At 39.1% G+C, this 27,727-nt stretch overlaps 1 protein-coding gene across 2 annotated transcripts in view; it reads left to right on the top strand.

The window, feature by feature from the left end:
• The window catches only part of LOC126759906 (cation-independent mannose-6-phosphate receptor), a 152,037-nt gene that overhangs the window by 15,454 nt on the left and 108,856 nt on the right, over positions 1-27,727 (top strand). For both annotated transcript variants that reach the window (XM_050475103.1, XM_050475094.1), the window contains exons 9-10: positions 11,231-11,685; positions 11,897-12,013. In XM_050475103.1, coding sequence (XP_050331060.1) covers positions 11,231-11,685; positions 11,897-12,013 — 572 coding nt within the window. The remainder of the gene's footprint in view (positions 1-11,230; positions 11,686-11,896; positions 12,014-27,727) is intronic.

Here is a 27,727-nt window from a genome sequence, read left to right as displayed (position 1 = left end):
TTATAACCCTTCATCCGCTATATGCACATGTTTACCAATTTTCGTTTTCAATTCATTTTCCCCACTCGTTATTCCATTTTTTCATTGGCTCATGTCGCTTGCGGTGCCACCGGGGCGTATGAGCAACCAATAGTTTGCCAATTTCCATGCAATCAATCGCATTTGTCAATTGGCCTCGTTCGTTACTTTCGATTGATTCGACTGACTTGACTTGCTTGACGCTTGTTTTATCGCAGCATAAAAAAATGTACTTTTATTTCATGTTGCTTGCCTTCCTGTGTGCGTGTGAGTGTGTACTCGTATTTTTCTACAGCACAAACCACTTCCAAACGAAATTACAATTTCAATGGAATTTGCATACATTTGTAATTGATTCCGAATTCTCATTTACACTGCATTCAGTTGGTTTCACTGTCTTCATCAACAAACTGTCATGTTGAGATTTTAACGGAATGCAAGAATTTCCTTTTTTATAGAACACGTTATGGTGGGAACATTTATTTTGGATCAAGAAACTTGTAGGAATCAAAAGATTCTATTTTTGGAAGAAATGTTATATATATTACATAAACTGTCTGTCTGTCTGATAATGCACCTTTTGAGACACCTAAAAACTCATAAAAATGAGTTACCAGATCCTCATAGATCGACGAAGTGTTTTTACCTCAAATTTGTTAAAAGGCTGGGTTCGCCGAAGATGTGTCTATCGAGATATTTTTCAATCTCAAACTGGAAAAAGCTGAACAATAGAGCAGAAAGTGACTAAATGCGTCCGACAAAATATTTATTCGCTTTGTTACGAGCAAGTAGTTCAGAGGACCTCTTACGGTTCATTCTGGACCAGAAGGATCTCGCAACCGCAAGAGTTCTGGTTGTTGATTAGCGCATGTCAAGCTCACGGAGGTTAGCGGAGAGTTTTGGCTTCGAGTTTTCGGCGAAATCGGTGTATCCAGGTACACAAACAAGTCTAAGAAGCTTTGCTTATGACGTCATGCACTCCTAGACCAGCTTTGAGCCCACAGTCAGCCAGCTAAATGCCATTTTAGTCACTCTGCTATCGGAGTGAATGTACAGATCTCTGCAGGAAGCTGCATGTCAGTGCTAACTTGATAGCAGCCACCTCTGCAAGACGAACATTGGTCTGATAGCTTGAAGCTAGAGTTGATAAAGAGTTCTAGACAGAAGATACCACCTCCTGCCGTCCCTCCAAACTACGATCCATCTCCTTTCCAACTCTTTCCACCCACCCAAAAATTGTATGTAGAAGGTTCCGTGATGCAGTTATTCAGATTAAAAGCAATTGAATCGAAGTAGCGTAGAATTTATTTCTTCATACAACCAGAAAATGTTTGCTTTCGTATGAAGGATTCAGTATTTTTGCTACCTAGTTAAATTGAAATATAGTATAAAAACCCCATTAGGCAAACGATAATCGATAATTTTTACCAGCATAGTATTAGACAAAGACTATAGAAAAAGAAAAATATTTTTTTGCCGCAAAGGTGGCTTAATTTTATATATTTTTTTAAGAATGAGTAATTTTATAAAGTATCAATATTACATTGAAATTTTGTCTGCCAATCCTTAACGACTACAGCCTTCAGCTGTACATATCACATCTCATGGGATCGAACTATTTCATATTGGCCCGCTACACTCTAAGCCATACATATTTCCAACTTTGACATTTCTTTTTCCAATCGCTCGATACATGTGTTTTGCGGCAGAACAGCGCGCAGTTTCTTCCAGAAGTTGACATCACCCCATGTTAGGTAGGTGCTTGCTCGAAGGCACATCTTCAGTTCGCTATCCAAGCTCTCAAAGTCGTCGATTTCGCCATAGATTATGATTATCAAACGGTGTTGTATTGAGCTCAGCGCAGTTTTATGCGCCAAGCGAAATTCCGTGTCGGTCCACACGGTTTTAATGAAATTCTGCGACAATACCACTATAGTACGTTGCGATTCATTTACCGAACGCAAAAGGTGCCGTGTAAAACAATCGCCGACAATCCAGTCACGTCTGGGCAAACACAAACGATATTGTATCGGACCATTTTCCAGCTCGGGCTTCAGGTGTTCAATGATGTAGTGTTCATCCAGCGGCGCGTAAGAGACAAAAGCGTCATAATATTTGTCATCATCCTCCGTTTTGACGTCGAAACACCTACACATTCCGTTTCCATATTTGCGACAAACTATAGTGCAAAGGCCGATTGTCAATATACTGATTGCGATTGTCAGACCAATGATGAAGAACCAATTCAGTTTGGCTGGGCAGATTTGACTTTCGCTAATATCGCGGAATCTTAAGCTGCTCGTTAAATTCGACGACTTAACCACGCAGCTCAAGTGTTGCATGTCGTGTTCGGCGAGTTTGCGACGTACCGCCGCACTTTGTGCGAACTCCAACAACGCTTTTGCGTCGCAATCGCAAGTCCACGGATTTTGTGTAAGGAAAACAGCTTGCATATTGGTGCTGCTGTTGAGAAAGTTCAGCACACCTGCGCTCAAGTTTTCTAGTAGATTGTGGCGTACATCCAAAAACTCTAAATTCTTTGGTAGATTGTCCAAATTGAGTTCCTGCAGCTGATTGTCGGCAGCATGTAACGCCACAACATCGATATAACCCGGAGTAACGTTGAGTGGCAGGCCCTCCAGTCTATTATGCGACACGATCAGTTCAATGCCCTTCAATATGGGCACGGTAGGTAGCAATGGAATTCGTGTGAGGTCGCTATAGGAGCAGTTAATGATCAGCATCAAATCGACGGGACGCACCAAGCACTCACAATCTTGCGGACACAACTTCTCTTGCGAGTTGTGATCATCCAGTGGACATACGAGCTCCATGTAGCTAAGATCGATTATTTCTTTCTCCTTTAGTGCTGGCGGTCCTTCACAGCGCAAATTGTTGGTTAAGATTTCAAATTTGTTCGCCACATTTTCGTTCAACTCGCCGAATATGAACTGTAGAAAGTGTAAGAGTACACAGTCGCAGTGTAGTGGGTTGTAGTTAAGGTCAAAAACTGTGGTATGCGCGTCGGCGTTTAGTTCCATGTTGCTGATGCCATTGAAATTGATTTCCTCTATGAGATTGTGTGACAGGTTAACATGTTTGACATGTTTGCTCAGGAAACGTAGATCACGATCAGAGAACAAATTAATGTTGTTGTAACTGAGATCGAGTTTGCGCAGTTCGAGCAGTTGGGTTCGCCAATCCTTATGAAGGTACATTATAGAGTTATTACGCAAGTTGAGTTCGCGCAGTTTAAACAGGAAACGGAAAGGTGAGGTGGTGTCAATGGCGAAGTCTTCGTCCAAGGAATCGAGCGATGTTGTATCCAGTGACGTTGTATCTAGCGGATCGGCGAAATCGATTTCGTTATTTGCCAGGTTGAGAAATCGAAGGTTGCTCGTGTCGCGGAAAGCATCAAAGCTGATGCTGACCAAGTTATTGCTGTCGAGTTGCAGCAGCTCCAGATTCACCAAAGGTTTAAAAAGCTCACTGAAATGTAAAAAATGAAGGTTGCATTTAGATATCCTTTTTATAAATATTTTTTGAGGTTGACCTACCTTGATATTTCGACGAGCTGATTGTGTGACAACCTGAGTTCGATGAGATTCGTTGTAAAACCGAACAGCGTATCCGGCAAGCTTTCCAAACGATTATTGGACAAGTCTAGATCATAGAGATTGTGCTGATACTTGAAAAAGTGCTCCGGTAATGTCTTCAGCATATTATTTTTCATTGTGAGATTTGTCAGCTTAGTGGCGTTGGTGAACAAATCTGCCGGCACCTGCTCCAAGCCACATATCAAACGAACTTCTTCGAGAAAAGTCAAATTCGCGAATAGTGCCGGTGGCAAGGTTTTCAGCTGTACTTTATTGTTTACAAGCCTGAATTCCGTAAGGTACTTGTTCTGTGCAAATAGTCCACCGGGCAGTTCACGAATTTTATTCATATTTAGATCCACGCTACGCAAACTGCCGAGTAACGTGAAAACATCATGCTCTAAGGTTTCGATTTCGTTCGAACTGAGATCCAGAAGCACCAGCTGCTCTGCACCGCGGAACGCTTCCTTCGTTAGTGTACGCAAACGATTGCTCCACAAATTTAAATGTTGCAACTTCTGCTGATTCTTAAATATACCTGCGGGCAAGCGCTCCAAAAAGTTGTGTCCCAAATCCAAATATGTCAAATTCGGCAGCGGTTCCAGCAAGTTTTCGCTTAGCGTCAAATTGTTTGAGCGCAAATCCAGCCATACGAGGCTTTTAAGATTTTGGAAGAGATTGCTCGGCAAACATTTTTGTGATTTGATGCTCAATCTCAGATGCTGCAATTTCTCCAGACCGCTTAAGTGCTGTTGTGTAACATTGCCGCTGGATTCGTCGATTGCATAGGCGAAATAATTGACTCTTTCGACGCCTAGTTGTGTAAACAATTTGGCTATCGGCTGTTTATCAGTTGGCAGTGGACATTGTTTGATTTGCACGATTTTGGTGTAACCAATTTTCAACTTTGGCAAGATCTCGTAGTCTTCGGGTGCAATGTCCTCACACTCGATCTTCACATTCTTTCCTGGTCCGATGCGTAGGTTAAATTTGCCATTCGTCTCGGCTGATGCGCACTCGATCTCGGAATGCGCAAGTTCCGTTGTGCACTGACAGTTCGTGTCGGCGCTTAGCGTTTTACAGTTCTCCGGCGTGAAAACAGCGTCGATCTTTGGCACTTGCGTGGCAAACATAAGTAGTAGCAGTCTTATGTAGAAACACTGAAACATTTTGAAATTGTTCATATTACTGGATTAGTTCCGTATTTTTATGCGTTTTGTGTGAAGTTAAGTCTCTGCGAAGATAGTAGTGCTATCAATGCAAAAAGTTTTTCAACTGACTTGAATATTTTTTACTCTCCGCTTTTATACTTTTCTAGCGATCTTGTCGTGATGTTGTTTTTATACTTTTCTAACGTAGGATCGCCATGCAGGTAAAAGGTATTAACGTCTATGTTCTGTAGGTGTGTATGCATGCTCGGGGTTAATCCGCGGGAAATTCCGCCTGCCGTTATCGCCGTCTACCTGCGCGACTGCCGCCTTCTGCCTGAAAAGGTATTTTCGCAATTTTCTCTTTGTTTTGGAAATTTCAAAGAACACACATTACGTAGTTAAACAAATGAAAGTAACAGTAAATACTTGTCACTTAATATATTTGATAAAAGTATATATCGGAACCTAATCCCGAGTTTTGTTCACTGTATGCTCTTTTGTCCTAAATAATATCAATTGAAAAACACTAAAAGAGTTTTTGTTTGAAATTCTTGAAATCTCTTTTTTAAAAAATATTTTTACAATACTATACATATTTATTCGGAAACACCTTTCGATATTGTCTAACTTTAATATGAAGAGAGTATATTCGAAGTTTTTTGCTTTTTATATTTATGAAATATTGTCAATTTCGGATTTTTTTCTTTCATAAAAGTCTTAACAAAGGACAAAATTCGCGATTTTCATCAACATCACAAATTATATAGATTATATTGCAACAAAATAAAAAAAAGAAAAAGAAATTAAATTATTTATTACAAGTTCGGGTACAAATGAATATTTTATACACTCGCAATTTGATACCGATCACTAATTTTGACGAATGAGACAATTTCGATGGCGAAATATTGGCGCTTAAGGGGGGAGGCTGCTTTAGAAGCTCCAAAAAAAAGTTTTTTTTTGTTTTGCTTAAATATCTTTAGAATTTATCTAAGAATATGTCTCCAAAGTTATAGATGGGATTTCGAAACTTTGTCGAAGCTAGAAGAGAAATAGTGACCGAGCGAAAATTTTGACGCGCGATTTCTCGGTTTTTCATTTTTACGATTTTTCTTAATTAAATTTTCTTCTATTTAAACTAAAAAAAAGTCAAGTTTGAACATATATTTATTTAAACAACATAAAGTAAAATTTTTGTAGTCAAAAACAACTTTTTTTTAATCTTTAAAAAATTTGTAAAATTTTAAATTTTTTGGAATTTTTTTAGTTTAACTAGAAGATAAATTATTAAAAATTATAAATCTTTTTGAATTTTTTGTTTCGAATTGAAATTGCGGCTTGCAATCTGCCCGCCGTCCGACAAATGCACATGCGAGATGCATCGGGCAATTGCTTCCCAAAGACAGATTATCAAAGATTACATATCCATTACATATGATGTTTAAATATATAACTATAAACTCTACAAATGTCGCATTGATCAATTTTTTTTCCCCTCACAAAAAAATCCTCAAAAAAAATTGATTTTTTTAAGCCTCTTTAACCCTTTTAAGGGGTTACATGGGTTCCCTCGGTAAAATTCAGCCTTTTTTCAAAATTTTTTTCACATATAAAAATGAAATATTTTATTAGAATTTACAATATACATACACTATGAACAAAGAAATTCTGAAATTTTTGGCAAAAATATTTTAAACTCGGCCATTGCGGAGCCATTTCCGGTGACCCCTCAGAGAAGATGCGCCCGCGTTGGCAGGAAAACTCCTTACAGGATCGTCTAAAGTGAAAAATACATGTTTTAGTTATAACCTTAACTTAGAACTTGGACGAGGGGAAAAACTGAAAATTGAATTTTTTGGCAAACATTTTTACAAAAAAATTAATTTTTCAGTGAAAATTTCGCGATTTTTGTAATCGAAAAAACAAATCTTTTGTCCCTGTCTTTAAAGAATTGCATCTCAAATACCTAAAATTTCAAGAAGATCGGTTGAGTAGTTCTCGAGAAATCTTGCCAACCGACTTCAAAAACACAGTTTCGAGAAAAACGTGTTTAAAGACGGCGCACTTAGCCTAGCTAGCCTCGATCGCAGAAGTTCTCAAAGCTGTATCTCCGAAAATATTATTCGGATCAACTTGAAAACTTAGGACAATATTCTAGAGATGTTGTAGAATTTAAAAGACAATAAAAAAATTAGATGTTTTGAAACCCGTTAACCCATGTAACCCCTTAACGTCGGTGAAACAACGCTTTTCGACTACCAGAAACGGCCGCATATCGTGGGAAAGGTAAGCCGAATCCGAAACACGTCTAAGCAGATCAAAAATGCACTCAAAGTCAACAATCAAATGTCAAGAAAGAATACTATTTGAGTGTTATGCGTCGTTTGCGCGAAGCTATTCGTATAAAGAGCTCGGAATTATGGGCCACCAGGTCTTGGCTTTTGCACCACGACATTGCATCGTTGTATACTGCATTGATTCTTCGTGAAATTTGGCCAAACAAATTTTCAACCAATATCGTCACGCAATTCGCCTGATTTAGCTCGGTGAGACTTATGGCTATTCAGTAAACTCAAACGCCCGCCCCGTAGAAATCGTTTTAAGTCAATTGAAGACATTACAGGGTCCGGCACTCGAAGTGTATATTAAACCAATTAAAAAAGGGATAAATTCAGTTTGGAAAGTTATTTTTAATTATTTTAAAGTACAAAATGTGTGAAAATAATCATAAATTCAGGACCAATTCACTTTTGCTCGATATGACCACCTTTTGCCTTAACTATGGCCTTGAGAGGTCAAAAAACGAATCGCAAAACGAATGTGACTTGCCGGTATTTTGGCCCACTCACGGACAATGGCTTTCTTCAGCATCTCGAGACTGGACCTTGCTCTCCAAAATGGCCCAGAGAGAATAATCCATTGGATTCGCATCTGGTGAATTCGAGATCCATTGTGTGGTCGTAATGAAGTTCGTAACATTGTTTTTTAGCCATTTTTGGTTCACTCGAGCTTTATGAGACGGTGCTGAGTCTTGTTGAAACGTCCATGGTTTGCGACCGAAATGTTTGTTTGCCCACGGAGCAGCCTCCAGAATACTTTCCCGATAATATGTCGCATTTACTTTGACGCCAGGTTCGATGAAAACAATTGGAGAGCGCCCTATCTGCGGTGACAGCGGCCCAAACCATTATTTGTGGCGGGTGTTGCCTCCTGGTGGCCATCCGATGACTTAGATTATCGTATGAACGGTCGGTCAAGTAAAGCCCATCGTTTTGAGAGTTTACGAATTGCTCAATTGGAAAAATGACACAATGCTTCGCTCTCTCAAGTCTTACTTGTTGCTGCTTCGGTGTGAGATCATGGGCCTTTTGGAATTTGTAAGGCTTGACCTTGAGCTCATTTTTCAATATGCGTCGGATGCTGCGGTCGATATAATATTTCTTACATATGAATCGCTATAAAGTCAAGCGGGATATTCGGGATATGGGGGTAGGGGTATTACTGAACCGATTCAGTTTTGACATCATTGCACATTTTGATTTCAACCATTTGAACTCGTTTCATCATCCCGATTTTAAGATATATAAATATTTTGCTGTTACAAGCAACCATTTGGTGAACAATACTAATATACTCTAAGCAATATGTTGAAAGAGTATTAAAGTAGTAACAGCTAAATCTAAATAAATCCAATATTTTTTTGGCATTACTTAAATTCAATTTCATTACCATATCCGGCGTAACCAACTCCATTAAATGGAAAACGAATTCAATTACACGTTCTACTGTTCGAGTGCAGAGTTGCAAACTCGTTCATTCAGACGTAACAAGCCACTCTATACTTGCCACATTTGCACCGTTCAAATACTCACAGCCATCAGTTTCACCCTAAATCGACAAGCTAGCCATCTAGGCGAAACCATTTAGGCAGCCTTTCAGTCGAACGACCCCCCAAAGCGCTGCACACCGTCGCTGCAGCCATCATAACAAGCCTCGCCATGAGCCGCTCTCTAAATCTAACAAATCCACATTGTCATTTATCAATTTAGTTGACAGTCAATTTCTTTTCGATTCCGCAACATCACTCGAATTGATTTAGTCGCCTTTGCATGCACCGCTACCCAATAGAGAAATCCGCTAGTTCACTTTCCATACTGTACTATATATATATGGTAATGTCTGCAAGTGAAAAGATTTTCTGCAATTGAAATGGGACATTTTTTGATTTCTTCCTGCGGGGTTTATACTCCAACGAGTGCTTGTAAGAGGAGCAGGGTGTTCAACAGTGACACACTTCAAGCGCGGTGCCTCGTGAGATGAGCCTGCTGCTGAGGGGATGTTTTGCGGATGGGTGGCTTAACCAGCAGTTGGTGTCGGCCAGACTGCCAGCACTCAATCAAAATCAAGCAATTGAAATAAATTGAGTGTTGTCTGTGCTGGCGACTGTTGGGAGGTATTAGATGGATGACAGCCAGGCGCATGAAGCTAGGTTTTGATGTATGCCTATTGTGTGTTTAGCTATTTGCATGCTGGCGATGGCCATGAAAACGAAGTAAAATTTGCTAGATAACTCGTGTGCTAAATTTGAGCACACCATATTTGACATATTTTACAAGGAATTAAATAAAGAGTTACGTTTGCTCTTACATCTGGCGCATCTTTTTATATGTATGTAAAATTCTTGGAGAGAATCCACAAGTAAGCTCTAATGCATTTAGTACCAATTTTCATTACGAGCGACTGTACTCTGATCTCAAGGGCTGCTATGCAGGTTTTGTTAGGTTCACCCCCTCCTGACTTGATCGTCATAGAGCGTGCTGTTGCATTCAGGTTAAGAAGGAGCTTGCTGCGGAATGACTGGATTTCCGATGATGATGTGGAGAGGCAGGGATATCTAGAGAGTAGGAGGCTTCTAGATGATAGGGTCAGGTGGCCATTGGGACGATAGCTCTAACAGTCGTGTGACTTATGAGTACATTCGGGACGTTGGGTTTGTTGGGCGTAACCCAGACTTCAGATTCTGTCTGAGTATGGATTTTCTGCTTACGGGGAATAGGCCTCTGAATGCATTTTTGCATCAGAGGCACCTATTTGGTAGGTCGAGTTGTTTTTGTGGGACGGGGGTGGAGGACTGGATGCATATAATTGCAGAATGCTCGATGTACTCCAACAGTAGGGAACTGGGAATTAGCTGGACTGATGGACGTTTAGATGTTAGCCGATCAGTTAGGGTTGTTTGTGAGTGGATTGTTTAGGCGGCGAAGGTGTTTAACTGGGAATTAGGTTTAGCTTCTTGTGTAAATGGTGTGCGCGTGTAATGTGCGTATGAGGTCCAACCCCTGGTCCCCAGTCCAGAGCAGTATGAAGGCTGAACTCGTAGTAGTTTCGGATACCAGGTCTAACCCGAGACTTAATTCGGGGGCCTATTCTGTAACTCGATTCGAAAAACAATTTACTCGAATTCGAATTTTTTATATTCTGTAACTCGATTTTCGGATTTTCAAGTCAATATTCGAATAAAATATTCGTTAGCTTTTGAGTTGTAGAAAGCAAAAACGAAAATTGTACGTATTTGTTCTGGCACAGGGTGGTACAACTTTCGCATAATGATAAACTAGATCCAAATTTCGAATAGAATACATTTACGAATCGAGATACAGAATAGGGCCCCTGGTACACGGACTCAAAGTAGGGCAGAGGTTTTAGATGGGCCAATTGGTACTAAAAATTACTATCATTTTCTGATCAACGCATTGATTTCATCCGTTGTGCTTTTGACCGCCGTGAGGTAAGGCTGTCGTCAGCAGGTACCTACATTAAACACATTGTTGTACTCTGAAATGTCCGTTCATATGAATTAAAGTTTTAGGTGTACGGATTTATCAAAATTTGAGTAGTGGTGAATCCAAAAACTAACTTGGAGAGTGGCGAATCGAATACACCACTGGTAAAAAAACTGTTTTATGCTTTCATATAAAAATTTTCGACGATAGCGGTGATCTTCAATATAGTGAGCAGAGAGTGGAGAGATTCCCAGATGAAGTTTACTTGCAAAAATATGAAAGGTTCCTTTGAACAGATTAATCTCTAGTAGCTTTCCCAAGAATTTCTAAAAAAAAAGGTCCAAAACTATTTGGGCGTGAGTCAGTGAGTTCATGTGTTCGAAGCTTTACATATAAAATCTAAAATCCTAAAAATCGCTTCAATATTTCTCATTTTTCCAAATCAAAAGGCTCAAACTTCATATTTCTCTGATTGGAGGTCTCGCTATTAGGTTTTGAAACTATTGTTACTAGTTAGAATACCGAAGAATTTATCAATTTACCCAAATACTTAAAACTCCATAAATTTATGTTCATCTTTGGGAGAATTTATTTTTATGATCTTGAAAAATGGAGCAATCCTGAGTACTTCTGTTTTTAATTGATTTAAATATTAAATTCTCTTTATTTCATCCCCCACTAGGCGCTTGCCTCGTCGAGAACCAACAGACCACCAGTATGGGCCAAAGCAATTCACAACTACGTTCCGATCGTTCCGGCTCACCATATTTGCTGTACACCGATGGAGCACTTTGTGATGGCCAAAACAAGTGGTCGACGAGAATTGAGTTTGTCTGTGCCAATAATGCGACCAAAGACAATGGGACAGCGACTGGCAGCGGCGACAGCAACACCAGCAATGCATTGGGTCCGAAAATAATCGAAAATAAAAATTGCCAACTACTAATTCACTTTCAAACACCATTCGCTTGTCATGAGCAGATTGCCTGCAAAGTCAAAGTCTATGTTGAGCATTCGGAGGATGGAACCAGCGAGGAGGTGGTCGATTTGACGCCATTGATTAGTGCAACGGACAACTATGAAGCCGAAATTAATAACGCATCGATAACGGAACAACAAGTGCCTAAATCGACCAAGGTGAGACCGACCATCGAACACTTTGAGTGCCACTGTGGGTGTGCTTGTAGTTGACGCGGCTGCAGCAGAAGTTCATTGTCAAATAATGTCTGCACAAATCCAACCATCAGCACACCAGCACACCGTCGCAGTTGAACATTTCATTTTCATTCCAACAAATTTTTAATATCTATCTGCAAACATATCTACAAAATTTGTTCTTGCTTTTCAGTTTTTCCTCAATGTCTGCCGTCCGTTGGTGCCGAAATACGGCTTGGGTTGCACGGGTGGCTCGGCAGCCTGCATGGCTAAGGTGGATTCGTCGTCGGCGACACCGGAGGAGGAGAAGGTGAGCTTACGTGCATTAAAGTATTTTTCAAAATTTCACTTCCAAATTTAGTGGAACGTAAACAAGTTGGGTCGTTGCTGCTGTTGTTGTTGTTCAACGCTTTCGCCTTTGGCGTGCTTACAACTTGCATATTGAAGCATCCTTGGGAATTCCTTGTGGGAATTAATTAAAAACGACACCACTACAATTTGCTATTGCGCTCCATTGTGCCATGTCGCATCGCCCTGCTCCGCTCTGCAGTGCTCTGCTCTGCTGTTGATGAGTGAGCCGTTGTAGTGCTGCATTTTTAATTTGTGCCTCGGTTGCCTCCCTACCGTTATAACGAGCTCTATGCACTTGTGTGCAGTATGTATGTATATATGTGTGTGTATGAGTATGCATGAACCTGCTTATTTCTTCTGTGAGATTGTCATTTTAATTATGCAATCACTTATGAAATCGTTGAGCTTGTCAACCAGTGGTTGCAGTCAATAATAATATGGGCAAATACAATGTACAACATCGTCAACAACAGCAACAACACGATACGGCAATCGAACAAGTTGGTTTTCAATTTGTGCTGGCAAAGTGATTAGGATTTTAAAATTTACAATCAGCAACAGCTGGAGAAAATGAAGATACGTCTACAGTGTTTGTTCGACAAATAAGGAACGGTTGGAATGTGGCGGTAGTATTTCAGATAGCAATTGCAATGATTTTAATGTAGGTTGACTCTCACAGGTTCATACTATAGGTACCTTGAGTGCATTATTGAGTTAAATGAAATGACATGTTGGTCAAGGAAATATTAAACTGCAGATAATTTGGAGCTTTTGAGGCGCCACCGCTATTGTATTGTTCTATGATCTACTCTTGAACCCAATGGAAAAGCTTGACACTTAGTAGTCAGGCATGGTATGATACACTGGAGGAGGTATCGATAGTGAGGCCGCAGGGTCTGTTGAAATTCGTGTCAAGCCTAGGCATCCTAAAGTAACTGAACTCCATCTGATATCGAAAAGGATCAAAATTGGTCTATGCGTGGCTTATTGGCCGACCAGATTAACCTAACTTAACCTTGTAGCCAAGTAATGTAAAGGCGTTCTCTACATAAGAGCTCAAATTTCCAAGGATTGTAAAACAAACAAGACATTATTTTTTTAATTCAATAATTAATTCTTAAACTTAGATAGAATAAGAAAACAATAATTGATTTCACATTTATGTTCTTGACGCGTGAATTAGTGCCGAGCAAAGGGAAGATAAGGTCGTCTCAAAAAATGAAGGCTTTAAGGGAAGAAACACAATTAGCCCTTCTTCCAAGGGACGGCGCTACACAGAGGGTAAAATTTCCAAAGAAGTTTAGAGTTACTCTCTTCCACGCTCGACCTACAATTGACGGATAGTGGTACACTGACGGCTCGAGAATACCGGAAGGCATTGGAGCAGGCATTGCGGCACCGCCTACCAAACTATCCACACCAATGAGAGAAGTGTATATGAAGGCTTAACCACCTACCAGTTTACTACCGTGTACACCTGATTTAACGGGGCATATAGGGAGTAGCCGGCAATGAGCTGGCCGACGAACTAGTCCGCTCTGTGGCAGTTTTCAGGATAAAGGAATTGCTCCGCACTGAGGGAGAGTGGGGAGAGAACAGCACTGGCAACAGGAATGCGACACGTCAAGCTACTGGTGGGAGGTTACAACCTTAAAAGGTTTAGAGATATGATCAACCTTTCCCGAAACAAATTCCATTTCCTTGTCGCGCTCTATATAGGGCACTACAGGCTCTGGAAGCATTTGTCCGACATGGGCATAGTCTCTTGCGCAAATTTCCGGTTTTGCGACCGAGGAAATTTCAGAACATCTCATTCTACAAGGTGTATTCCAAAGTAAACAGGACTTGAAAAAAAACACAGAACAAATGGTTTTTTTCGGCAAAATCAATTTATTTTATTCAAAATAGTCTCCTTCTGCTTCAATACAGCTTTTTGCACGGCCCAAAAGCATGTCGAACGAGTGTTTTAGCTCGTTGGCCGGTATGGCCGTCAGTATGCCGGTGCAAGCCTTTTGAATGGCCTCTACGTCTGCATAACGCTTTCCTTTCATGGGCAAATGCATTTTTCTGAAAAGGCAGAGGTCGCATGGTGCCATATCAGGTGAATACGCGGAGTGGTTAATGTGTGATTTTTAGTCAAATAATTGGTCACAATCGGACCTTCGAATGTTGGATTCTGAGCAATTTTTGGTCGTCAGTCAATTTGTGCGGAACAAGCCGTGCACACACCTTTCGTAAGCTCAAATGTTCTGTCAAAATGCGATAAATCGACGTTTTGGAGATGCTCATTTCCATGAATTTCAATGATGATTTCAACTGATTTTTGATGAACTCACGCACAGTTTCGGTGGAATTTCCGATGATCACGGATTTTGATTGGCACACATGTTGATCGTCATGTATGTCCTCACGACCACTTTGAAAACGTTGAAACCACTCGTGCACTCTGCTACGGGATAGGCAATCATAGACATTCATCAATAGAAATAGCTTAAAAACTGAAGAACCTTCAAAGAACTGCTGGTTTTGGGAATGCTTTTTGATTTAGACCATTAAACTTGGAATGCTAGTAATCGGTAAAATTAATTTACGGCATATTTGAAGGTCGGGATTTTCATAACTGAGATCTGAATTAGTTTTCAGCCTAATTTATGTCCATTTTAAAAATATCGTCATCGAAGTCATCTAATATAGTTTTAAGAAATGAATCCGGCTCGTGCCAAATGTATAGCTAAGCGAACTAGCTCGTAATGTCTTGAGGTGGTTAGTATCTTAGAGTTTCTCGGAATCAAAACCAGACAACTGGTAGTATAACCCGTCACAGCATACAGTTTTACAATAATAACCTGGGTGGAACTCACACCGCGTGGCATTCAGAAGCTCTGAAAGTGCATTTTAAGTCTTTTTTGAGCTCCCTGAGTGATCACAGTTCAGATAAACTTTATGTATCTTGCGGAAGCAAAAAAGTGCCAACCTTCAAAACCTCTTGTTGCAGTCGTTGATTAAAAGGACATGCAAAAACTTTCCGCAAATAGCAATTATCGCAGACACATTTCAGGCGAGAACTCAACAGTTTCATGGCACCGTAATTGAACAAAAGGCAGTTGACGCACAATAACAAGAACATCGTTGAATGCATGCATACGAAGCGGCAAGGGTGAATGTTTTGTTGAAAGGCAGCAAGCAGTCGTGCAACTCCAGTCCATGGATACGTGGTGTAGACGTGTGTGTTTGCGTTTTCGAGCGACTTAACGTGTTAATGATGCTGCAAACAAATCGAATGGCGACTGGTGAATGGTGAATGATGAATTGAAAATGAAGCCTGCCAAATGCAAAACAACTGGATCTACCGAAGTATCGTGCTTTGTTCGTGCATGAATTGTGCATATTCCGTATTAGCTTAGCTCCGCATCATTCATGCAGCAACCGATTACATATACCGGAAAAGATGAGGCAGCGACAATGTAGGCTTCTATCTACTTGCCCAAGATGAGTCGGGTGGTTGCCATTGAAACGCTGAGTTCGCTTTTTGGCACGCAATTTCCACATAATTTTTCGAAGTTTGCAATGACTGCATATCAAGTCAGCGAAACCTAAGATCGTTACAACCGAAGCAATATGCATTGTGTCGGTAAGGACCGTGGTTACCTTGTGGGACTTGAAGTACTACCACGATGTAGCAATTGTTGCTTTACTAACACACACAGCATATGCATTGTTTGCTGTAATGCTGCATTCGCTGTTGTGGTTACGTTTCGTTACCGTCGGGAATTTTTGTTCTACTGCATTCTGCGTGCAATATCAGCCTAAGTGCAGGCACTGGGGACCCGAACAAAGTTTGTTATCAATACACGAAATTAGCAGTTGGTCCTGGCTGCAGCTCCAGCAATACACAAGTGGCTCATTGCCGGCATACGCAATTGCCGTGTCGTCAACTTGCATTATGCATTATCCCATCTATGCGAGCAGATAATCGCTGGCAAATGCATTTAAAGTGCTTACTTTATATAAAAGCATTAAGCAGCTCCAAAGAGGATGCTAATGTCGTTTTAGCAGTTGAGGGATGATACTCAGGTGGCAACTATGATGTAGGAGGCTGTTTCTTGTTAATTTTGTGTTCCTAAAACCGAAAGTGATAGTAAAAATTTCCTAAGGCCTAGGGCTTTTTGTGTTGTAGTCAAGGGTTGTAGGGGTCAAACCACCACCATTTACTAAAATGACAAAAATAGATATACGTGATAGAAAAATTTTGAACTCAAAGTCATAATCCGGCCTCCTCAAATATATACAGAACATCAGTCGTAAATTTTTTCTTCAGATTTGTTGAGAGTACAACATTAAACTATTACTGGCACTCGACAGCCTGTATTCCTTCATTTCGGCTTCGACCGCGATTGCAACAAAATCTTTAAGTCACTAGCCGACAGCACCTGCGGGAAAGACAAAGACACGGTGTTGGCAAATTACAAGACAACTAGTCATAAATTACGTAGCACCAGTATGATCCCCTGGATATGGTGAAAGGCAGAAGAAAAAGTTTCAGACATGTCAGAATATGCCTACAATAGCTGGATTTCTCTCAATGTCTCTCATCGAACATCTACACAGTGAGGCCCGCACATCTCCGGTTAAGGAACAACGAATTTCACAGAAACCTTCATCGCAGTCATCTGCTTATAGTGGAAGTGCCCCCTAGGATCTTCAAGAGAACGTTTCCTTATAGCGCCTTCCAGTGAATGGCGTTCTTGAAGTCAAATAACCACCCTTAGCAGAAAAAGAGCTGTCGTTACCTCGCGAACGCAGAGTGAACCTTTTGCATGTTCGTTTTTGACATTGTAGCTAGTTAAACTCTAACCATCAAATCGTCTCTCTTTGCATTCACATACTTCTCTCGATAAAATCTTATATTCGATATTAAGGGCTTTCACTTAGGTTTAAAATCATCGGGCATGCACTTGTTCGTTTTTCGCCACCGTATTTAAAATCGTCGGCCATAATCATCGACTACTGAAGTTTTGTTGATTCATGCACCTTCCCATCATTCCGCGCCGCCGTAATTGAAAAGGCCTCTGCCGTTCAGCTAGCTGTAGAACTGTTGCCTACATACCATCAATATGCCCTGAACATCATTCCCTAGATAACCTCTTTAGGCCCTACAAGAGCATGCTCCTGTCTTGAAAGCTTCTGTAAATCGAATCTTTTCGAAGAATTTTCTTGCAAAACCCTTGTCGGCCAGCTTCTCAAGCTCTTCATACTCACGCATTGGCTGCATATGTAACTCGCTTCCTTCTTCAGCTCTCGGTATCTATCCCACCCTGCTCGTGTTGTGGTCGATCGAAACATTTTGAGGTAGGTTGTCCATTCGGAGTGGTTTCCGCTTGTTTCAAGACCGCACCTCTGGTAAACACACGCTGCGATTCGACTTCAGCGAACCCTTAAAGCTGAAGCTTCTTCTCTTTTAGCCGTGATCCAGGCTCCACGCAGGTTGGATACGGCATCTTACACAAGTTTTGTTACGTTTCTCGAATGCGCGGCGAGGACACAAGCCCTACGACTTCAATTGCTTACCCAGAAGCATGACTACACCCCAATACTAGCTACAAATATTTTCATATAACCAAAGTGTGTGGCAAACACAATTTCTTTATATTTGCCGCTCCTGCATCTAAATTTTTTCCATACATTTTTGTGAAATTTTCCGGCTACCCACAAAATTGTCGCGACCGAGACATCGCTGATTTGATAAAACCGAGCACGTACGCCAAGGCATATTTGCGCGCTGGAAATCCGCTGAGACAGATGCGTACGAGCGAGTTAACAGCCGAAAGTTGCTGAAGTAAAAAGCGAAAGAATTCAAATAATAACAGCGCAAAGGTTGGAGTGATAAAACGCTAACTTCAGCAAAGGGATGCGAGTTTGAGCAGTATGCTTACACACACACACAAACACCAACATATTTATATGCGGATAAAAGAGAGAACTTAAACCAAAAAACAACTTAAAAAAATATGGTTCCTATTCCCTGCTAGAACACTCCAATATTTGGACAGTTATATGCACTCACACGCCTGCTTTTTCGTGTGATATGTGGCAGTCGCACGCTGCGTCCTGAACACGCTGCGTGACCCCATAATCTACAAAATGTGCGACACGACAAGACACAGCAGAATGCTGCGCGCTGCCAAACTCCTTCAGCATAGCAAATGTCAAATGCGTCTGCCGCAATGCAATTGGCTCATATGCCACCGAGCGCATTTAACACTCAAGTGTTGCAAAGCGACGAAAATAAGCGAGTAAGTGTGCGCGCTTGAAGAAATCGCTAAAGCAGCGTGAGGAAGATTGCTGTGCCATAAAGTTTGCCCTCCACAGCTTATTTTATTTCATTGCCTTCTTTATGCGGCGTTCTTTTTCTTAGTTACACACGAATGACATGGCCAATTGTGGAAGCGGAAAAGGAACCGGAAACAGCAGCATAGCGGAAGTGTAGTACCAATATATACATACATATATATATATGTTCAGTGATGTGTGTGTGTGGTGGCAGCGGAGTTGGTCGCATTCTGTTGGCATACAAATCAGCGCTTCAATTTTGTCGCTGCGGAAAAGTTGCTGCTAAACGCCGCTTTCGTACTTCCGCTCGAATGAAGCGTTCGTTGAAAATTTTGCGCTCCTGCGTAGAATGCAAATAAAACAACTACTTGGTATGCATGCAACTCCTGCAGTCAGTAGAAGCGCTGCATTTAGATTCTGCTCTTTTCACTTCTTTCCCTTGGCTGCCGAAATCAGAGCTAAGAAAACAATTTTTGTGAAGAGCAGTGGTTTCTTTTCAAAAATATAATCCTTTACAAAATATTTGTATTGTTACAATTAAGCACCAGTCGTAGCAAAGCGTAGACAATTTCATTGTAGAGCTCGATATGCAATTTTCCAAAGAATTTTTTGTTGCCTTACAATACCAAAAAGCATTCAGAAGCGATCTGTTGCTATCAGTGAAGCTCGGTGCTTCGCTCTTGTTGGTACTTACATTATAGTCAATCGTAAACGAACTTACTTTGCTCATCTTATGATTATAATAGCATCACGGACTCTATTCTTGAAATAATTATGCGTCAATATGCCGTAGTGATAGTCCATATTTTGACTGACATCGTTGAAAAATATTTCTTTCTACTCTTGTAAGGCCTACATTCGAAGATGCATCTTTCGTACAGCTCTTAGAGTTCGACTGACTGCTTATCCTGGTTGCTCTAAGCACAGGTTAGGGTCAGATTCTCTTTTTTTTGCGGTTGCGGGGGTGGAAAATGCCTTCCGCATCATCAGAGCTGCCGTCACAGCAACGGCATGTGTCACTTGTAGGTAACAAAAAAAGAGAGAGTCTTCTTCTCCAAATTTGCGATTTCTCCATAAGTTTAAATCTCTTATAACTCTGGCCGTCCATCTGCCATAACTCTCATTCTCCCATCTTCCTTGCCATGCGAGTATCTTGTCTTTCTTTATGCGGTTCTTTAGGTCCCACATCTTTTTCTATCTTGCGCTAGAAGGTCAATGGGAGCATATGACTAATATTGCATTACCTGACACAGTTTGGTAAACTGCTGCAACTCTGAGGGCTGCAATGCGCTGCCCTCTAGCCAATACATTTCGCCGGTTTTCCTTTTTTAACACATCGGCTCAAATCTCTGCTCCGTATAGTAAGACGCTGGTGGTTGTTGACATTAAGAGCTTTCTCTTTTCTTGTATGGGCTCTCCTATGCTGGCCATTCGTCTGCTAATATAGGAACTGATTTCCACTGCCTTTCCTGCGGCTTGCTGGAAGAAGGTTAATCTGGGGTCCAGTTTTACGGCTAGGTAATTCACAGCTTTTTGTGTCTTCAGAATATCCTTAGTCGTTTGCATGCTTATTACGAGAGCAATGTTCTTGTTCGTCAGCAGTAGTATATCTGTGTTTTTCTGTACCGAGCTGGAGGTTATGTAAGTCAGGTCATGTTTGCATCCGAGTCGTGACCTGTTTCAGCTTTCTTCGGGCTTCCTCCGTGTCTCGGGCTGTGATTATTGCGGTTATGTCGTCCACGTAGCCGATTAAATATGATTCCTCGGACATTTCAAATTAAGTATTCCGTCATAACTAATGTTCCACAGATCTGGGCCTAAAATTAACTCTTTTGCTACTCCTGACGTGACTTCTATTTGTCGTGGTCCCTCTCTAGTCTGGTACATCAGCTTTTTGTTAATAAGATAGCTCCGGACCATATTACTGAGGAATTCAGGGATTCTAACATTTTTTTCTAAAGCGTCGATCATGTCCGCCCATCTCCCGATAATGAAGGCGTTTCGAACGTGTAAAGTCGCCAACAGAACTATTCGCTTGTATTTGGAGCATTTACGTTGTGCGACTTCCACACCTACAATGACGCTTTGGATAGCGCCTAGAGTTGACCTTCCGGATCTAAAACCGTGCTGTCTGGGTAAAGTCCGTCAGTTTCATTGGTAACCGCTTCTAGTCTAGGTCTAAGTAGTCTTTGATAGAGCTTTCCCGCTGTGATAGCAAGCTGGGATCCCCTTTTCCCTTGCTGTTTAGGACAAGTCGTTGTTTCTTCCAAATTTTAGGAAATATTCCAGCTTTAAGGCAGGCGTTGTACATATTTAAGAATACTGCGGGTCGTTCTGCGGTGATTGTTTTGAGTATTTCCGCTGGGATCCCGTCTAAGCTGGGCGATTTGTTAGTTTTAAGCTTGTCAGCGACCACTTACAGTTCCTCTAGTGTGAACTGGAGGATCTTCGAAAGTCTTCTAGCCTGTTCGGGTTCACTGATTCTTCTTTCGTGCGTGGGAAAGAGCACTTTAACGATGCCATCGTGCAGCGTTTATGTCAGATGACTTGGTTCTTGGTTCAATACTTGCTTAAAATCAAATTTCGGAGAGAATCTGCTATTAGGTAATTCGTTTTCCATCAGGCTTTCCCCTGAATTCGGGTATATTATTTGACGCTGTACTTCATATGCATAAATTATGAGCGTAGTCTTATTGCAAATAGCCCACTGTGCCCCACATTCGCATGGATGCGTTCGCGTTTTTGGCGCGCATTAGTTCAATTACCACATCTTTTGTTGCTCTCGTTATTTTACGGGTGTGTGTGTGTGTGTGCTCGCAAATTGGCTGTTGGACTGACATTTGCACAGAACCGACGACCTTTAATGGAACAATATGTGCACTTCATGTGCATCATGATAATTTTGACTTTTGGCCTTCGAATGCATCTGTTTTTTTTCTCGTGCCAAATTCAGCGACCTTACACACGTTTCATTGCAGCACGTAACGGATTTTTTAGGTACTTCCAATAATTCGTGGAAAATTCTATTTTTTATATTCTTTCATATATAAAAATGAACTGCATCATATCTACATATATATGTATATACACATTAGGGTGGTAATTGAATATAAGAGGTCTTCCTCTTACTTAAGTACTACATTAATTTATCTTAAGTCGTCTTTAGCCGAAATATTATTATTGTTTTTACTGAGGAAAAAGTAAACCTCACAAGCATTTTCTTACTTTTAGCCGTTGTCACGTTGATTTAATGCTAAATGTGCTCATTATCTGCTTGTGTATAGTACACATATTGGGTTGCACTCAGGCGCCTACCGATTCAAACACTGCCGCACACAAATCATTTACGCCACATAAACTCGTGCTTATTTGTTCCGACGCCTTTTTTGTCTTCGGTCTGCACATGGTTCATGCAAGAATGGAATTGAGACAGAAAAGTTGTTTATTGCCTACGATTCGTTGTGTGGAAGAAAGTTGCCAAGCATTTGAATTCCACAAAAGAAATATTGTTTTATCTCAGCTAACTTTTTATTGCGTTAATCCCATTGGCTTAACTTAAATATTTAATAAAGCCGTTAATGAGTGACTTAAGTACTTTGAGAAAAATATGAAAGGCGCTGATTATTTATAGCAATCAAAAAGTACTTAATACTTAAACTCCATTTAAAATTCATAATATGAAATAATTGAGTATGGAATTTAGAACATAGAGGGATATTTAGTGAAATGTAGGGATATACTGAAAACTTAATAAATATTTGCCAATAAAATGATAGTGAATCGATCGACTACCAATAAGTTATGTTGTTGGGTGAAATTCTCGGATGGTTTAAGGAGTTACATATGTTTCATCGAGAACAAAGAACGGCATATTTTCCATATTTTTTTCATATAAAAAATGATACTTTTTAATATTACAAGGATACATATTTTACAAAGATTTTGTCAAAATTTCAAAGGAAAATAGTTATGACTCGACCAATACGACGTCATTTGACATATTGACAGCAGAACTTCTTACATCATCATCAAAATTAACCATATAATATGTGCTTCAATTAAAACCATAAACTAGGTAATGGACGAAAGAAAAACAAAAAAAATTAAAATTCTGAGAGTTTTGTTGAACATTTCTCGACGTTTTTTATGTTTAAATAGTTGTAATTGAGCAAACCAAAAATCCTTCGTTCAAGACCTTACAATTTATGTCTCGAATACCAATGTTACATTTCATTAAGATCGGGTGAGTGGTTCGTTAGAAATTCTGAAGACCTGCTTTGAGAGCACAAAGAAGAAAGATTATCTCGACCGCACAACTTTATAAGCTTGTATCTATAAATCAATTACTCGGATCAACTTTAGAATTTTATATATAAAAATAAGTCAGTATTTTAGAGATTTCACATATATAAATAAAACAATAAAAAAATGTTTGTCGTTAATCATATGTAACCCATTAAACCAAATTTGACCCAACTATTTGAAAGGGTCAAGAAAAAAATTTATAGATTAAATAAAATCTTCAAATGAAATTATGGTTGAACATTTGACCATAAATCTGCCTCAGAACCCTTCTCTCGAAAACTCGTAACGTTGACTCATCAGATGTTGTCATCGTCCATGCCTTTGCACCATATAGCAGGACGAGAATAATGAGTGACTTATAGAGTTTTGTACTTGTTCGTCGAGAGAGTACTTTACTTCTCAATTACCTACTCAGTCCGAAGTAGCACCAGTTGGCAAGAGATATTCTGCGTTGAATTTAGAGGCTGACGTTGTTGTTGGTGTTGACGCTGGTTCCAAGATAGACGAAGTTATCTACAACTTCGAAGTTATGAATTAACAGTGACGTCGGTACCTAGTATTAGTTTTGCGGGGATAAAAAAATCAGACATCGTGGCACAAATGTAGCTTTCGTGCTGTTACTATCTGTTTAAAGTTGTGGAATTAAAATCAGTTATATTAAATTATTGGAGAAGACTTTAATATATACTATGTAAACATTATCATCTGATCAAATTTGACCCGGACTAGTCCCTTTAAACTGTGGCCGCGAAAAGTTCTTTCTTACTACTATGAGCAAAAAGTAGTAAGACTTTGTTCATAATTATAAAATTCTTAATTTATTTTTCAAAATCACTCATCCCCTCAAAGTGATCCTCCTTGGCCGCATTACACTTGTAAATCCTCGAAACAGTTGTTAAAGTCAATTTCCGGAATAGCCTTCAATGCGCGTAGCTATTCATGTTTAATGTCTTCAATTGACTCAAAACGGTTTCCCCAGAGCGGTTGTTTGAGTTTGCTGAATAGCCAGAAGTCAGATAAAGCTGATACGGTGGTTGTGACACGAAATTGGCTGAAAATTTGGCGAAAAACTCATGAAGAATCAATACAGTATGCGACGGTGCATTATCATGGTGTAAAAAGCAAGAGTTGTCGGCCCATATGTAATACCTGCCTCTTTTTACGAATAGCTTCGCGCAAACGACGCATAATACTCAATTCCTATTCTTTGTCGACAGTTTGGCCGGTCGGAAGGAATTAATCATGTATTTTTGTATAATGTATTTTGGCTAATATTTTGGGTATGAAGCGTGACTAGTACCAACTGATCTGAATCTTTTGCAAAAACGAAGTCGAATAGATACTGCAAAAGAGCTGTCCTTACTCAAACGAATTATTAGTGTTGACGAGACGTAGGTTTATGAATATGGCGCTCCAATTATGAGCAGAAACCGATAAACTCAAAAATTTTCTGCAAGCATTGAATACATCCCAGTCCAGGCTTATAAACGAGTATGGAAAATTGTAATAATACTTGTATTGTCAGTTCGTGTCAAATTTAATAAGATGGTATTCCACTACTGTATCTGAAAATCTCTATACTCAGATTTTGACTAAGTGAGTTATCCTAAGGAAAATGTAATTATACTTAGTGATTAATTAACACGAGCACTATCATAGCCGAGATCATTAATTTCATGAAGAGCGTTAGAAAAATATTATTCTTCAGTTCTACTGTGAAGCAATTTTAACATACATACATATTCATTTTTAGTCGGTTTCAAGCTTCCGAAACTTCGTATTGTTAAAGTGGCGATAGAAAATAAACGATCGCCTTTTAAGTCTTTAATTTGTTTATCTACATACTTATATTCTGCCACCTCGGTCATTTTGAGTTAATGTCTTATTTTTCTGCCAAACTTCTGCATGTCCGTCCTTGGTATTTATCGCATTTAATTTGCTCTTTGAGTAAATAAGTTTTGCTACAATTTTTCTGGGATACAAATTACTACAACAATTCGTATTCTTTATATCTATATAACAGTATAGTTGGAAAAAATTTAGTTTGTTGTTATAATCAGAAAAGTTTTTTATCTCATTTTCTTAAGCCAACTTTCGCCTCCATCTTCGCCCGACACAGTTGGCAGGCGATAAAAAAGTTTTTCAATAAATTCACTGTTGAAGAAAAAGCTTTCCATATTGATTAGTTTGGTGGATAGTGTATACACATATAAATATAACAAAGCGAAAAAAATTGTAATTAGGTATATATATGAAGATATATATGTAATGTTTGTATGTTTCAGTTTGTTAGCTTTTGATGGATAAAATATGTTTGTATGAAGACCACGCTGATACTTTTTGTTTTCATAACAACACAAATAACTTTCCGCTTGCCGATAAGTGGTTTGAAAACACATGATTTCTCTTAATTACAGATACCGTTACATCAGTTAAGCTAGTGTCAAAAGAATATTAAGATATCCTCGATAAAATAATTTGGTGTAATTAAATGCTGTTGCAATAAAAAAGTGATTCTCTTGAAACACAACCCATTACCAGTTGATGGCGTTCATTGCGCACCATGTTGCCACTAATTTCAATTCAATTTCATTTATTGGATCCTTCGTGGTTTCCATTTTCACCTGCTATACACATGGTATTAAAGTGAAAATCCCGAATGTTATTAATATCCTCCAGTGAGGGATTTCCTCCAAAATGCATTTATCCGTAATAAAAAGCACCGAAGAAATGCGAAAGGAGGAGCGCCAGAAAGAGTATAAAGCTACAAGTGTGTGCTCATGCAGTGCAGGTTGCGCTCATATTGATATACTATATGTATATATCATTTATACATATTTATGTGCACAATGCAATATGAGTAAATGACTGAAAGCTCAAAGGGAATAATAAATCCGTTTTTGCTGCTTGAACGTTCGTCGTTTTGGTAATGCGATAAAGATAAGCGGATGATAAAGTAAATCGCCGCCAACAACAAAACAAAAAAGAAACACAAATATTTGCAATATACTATGTATTCCTCTTTGATATATAGCTACATTATATATATATATATATATATATATGTATATACAAACATATGTTAGCACACGTAACTGGCACCGGCACTAGCGCTCGCTGGAAACTTAAATTGACCACGAACTATGGTACATGGCGTCCACTCTCCCAGCAGTGAATTACGGAGCTTTGGTTGTGAAAGCTTTGTACTTCCATTTGTTACTAATACTTGTAGTATAAAAATGCAGTTAGGCGTTTGAGTAGAAGTTAACAGTTCAAATCCGATAATTTATGGGTTTTTCGATTTTTGTTTAATATTCAGTTTTATGTAGAATCTGTCTTATAGCAATGACTAGAACTAAATTTGCTTACAAAAACAATGGTGATGAAGTACAATGGAAAAGATTTTACAAAAATGAAGGTGGAATCAATTGAACCGAAAGGGGAGATTTAATAGATGATCTTTTTAGCCTCATACGTTGTTGACTATAATCCAGCACTTGGATCGCAAGTAAATTATCATGTTTGGTTTGATAGGTGGATCTTCAATCGATAGAGGAAAACTACTAAACCACTAATTTTTCAATAGTTTCTTTTACAGTGGGCATTTTTAAGCCAGGAATAACTTTGAAATTTGACTGAACTGAGCTCCACAGATATAAAAAAATATCATTTGTATTACGTTTCTTATAGTATAATATAAAAGAGTATAAAAATATCTTTATCTTTATCATTATCTTTATCTTTATCTTTATCTTTATCTTTATCTTTATCTTTATCTTTATCTTTATCTTTATCTTTATCTTTATCTTTATCTTTATCTTTATCTTTATCTTTATCTTTATCTTTATCTTTATCTTTATCTTTATCTTTATCTTTATCTTTATCTTTATCTTTATCTTTATCTTTATCTTTATCTTTATCTTTATCTTTATCTTTATCTTTATCTTTATCTTTATCTTTATCTTTATCTTTATCTTTATCTTTATCTTTACCTTATCTTTATCTTTATCTTTATCTTTATCTTTATCTTTATCTTTATCTTTATCTTTATCTTTATCTTTATCTTTATCTTTATCTTTATCTTTATCTTTATCTTTATCTTTATCTTTATCTTTATCTTTATCTTTATCTTTATCTTTATCTTTATCTTTATCTTTATCTTTATCTTTATCTTTATCTTTGTCTTCTTTCTATATCTTATTTTGATCGGTCATTTTGTATGGGTGCTATATGTTATAGTGGCCTTGGCTTTATCTCCTTGCCAAATTTCGAGAAAATAGTTTGTCGAATAGAAAGGTTTCCATCACAGCCAGATAAGGCTAAATAGATACTTCTCTCTTTATTATATTCAATTGAGGGTATACAAATTATTTCTGGCTGTAATATCGAGTGTTTTGATATTGTCTATCGAAGTTCGGCGGCTATTAGAAAAATCTTTGACTCACATTTAAGATTTTTCCCAGACGAGATTTGTGTCCACGGTTCATAAAGTGGTGGTGGACTTCGATAATCACGATCGCCTAGAGATTTTTCAAAAAAAACATAGCTTGTCAAAAAAGTTTTGCGGTATTTTCGCTAGTTGGCGCTGAAAGCGCGTAGTTGTTTTATTCGTCGCTTCGGGTCATGCTATACCTTTTTGGAAAGCTCATTTCACGCGCTAACACGTGTTTGATTGATTGTCGTTTCTTTTAAGTCGTTCGTGAGTTATAGCGTCGCAAACATGGAGCAAAATAAAGAGAAAATACGGCATATTTTACAGTACTACTACGATAAAGGCAAAAATGCATCTCAAGCCGCCAATAAAATTTGTGCATTTTATGGACCCGATACAGTTTCCATTTCCACCGCACAACGATGGTTTCAACGTTTTCGTTCTGGTGTAGAGGTGGTCGAAGATGCGCCACGCTCCGGAAGGCCTGTCGTCGAAAATTGCGATAAAATCGCTGAATTGGTCGAAAGAGACCGGCATAGTAGCAGCCGTAGCATCGGTCAAGAGCTGGGCATGAGTCATCAAAAATTCATTTCAATTTCAATAAAA

This window comes from Bactrocera neohumeralis, chromosome 2 (genome assembly GCF_024586455.1).
Source record: "Bactrocera neohumeralis isolate Rockhampton chromosome 2, APGP_CSIRO_Bneo_wtdbg2-racon-allhic-juicebox.fasta_v2, whole genome shotgun sequence".
Lineage (NCBI taxonomy): Eukaryota > Metazoa > Arthropoda > Insecta > Diptera > Tephritidae > Bactrocera > Bactrocera neohumeralis.
The sequence above is the reverse complement of the archived record's forward strand: the minus strand, read 5'-3'. Positions and strand labels throughout refer to the sequence as shown.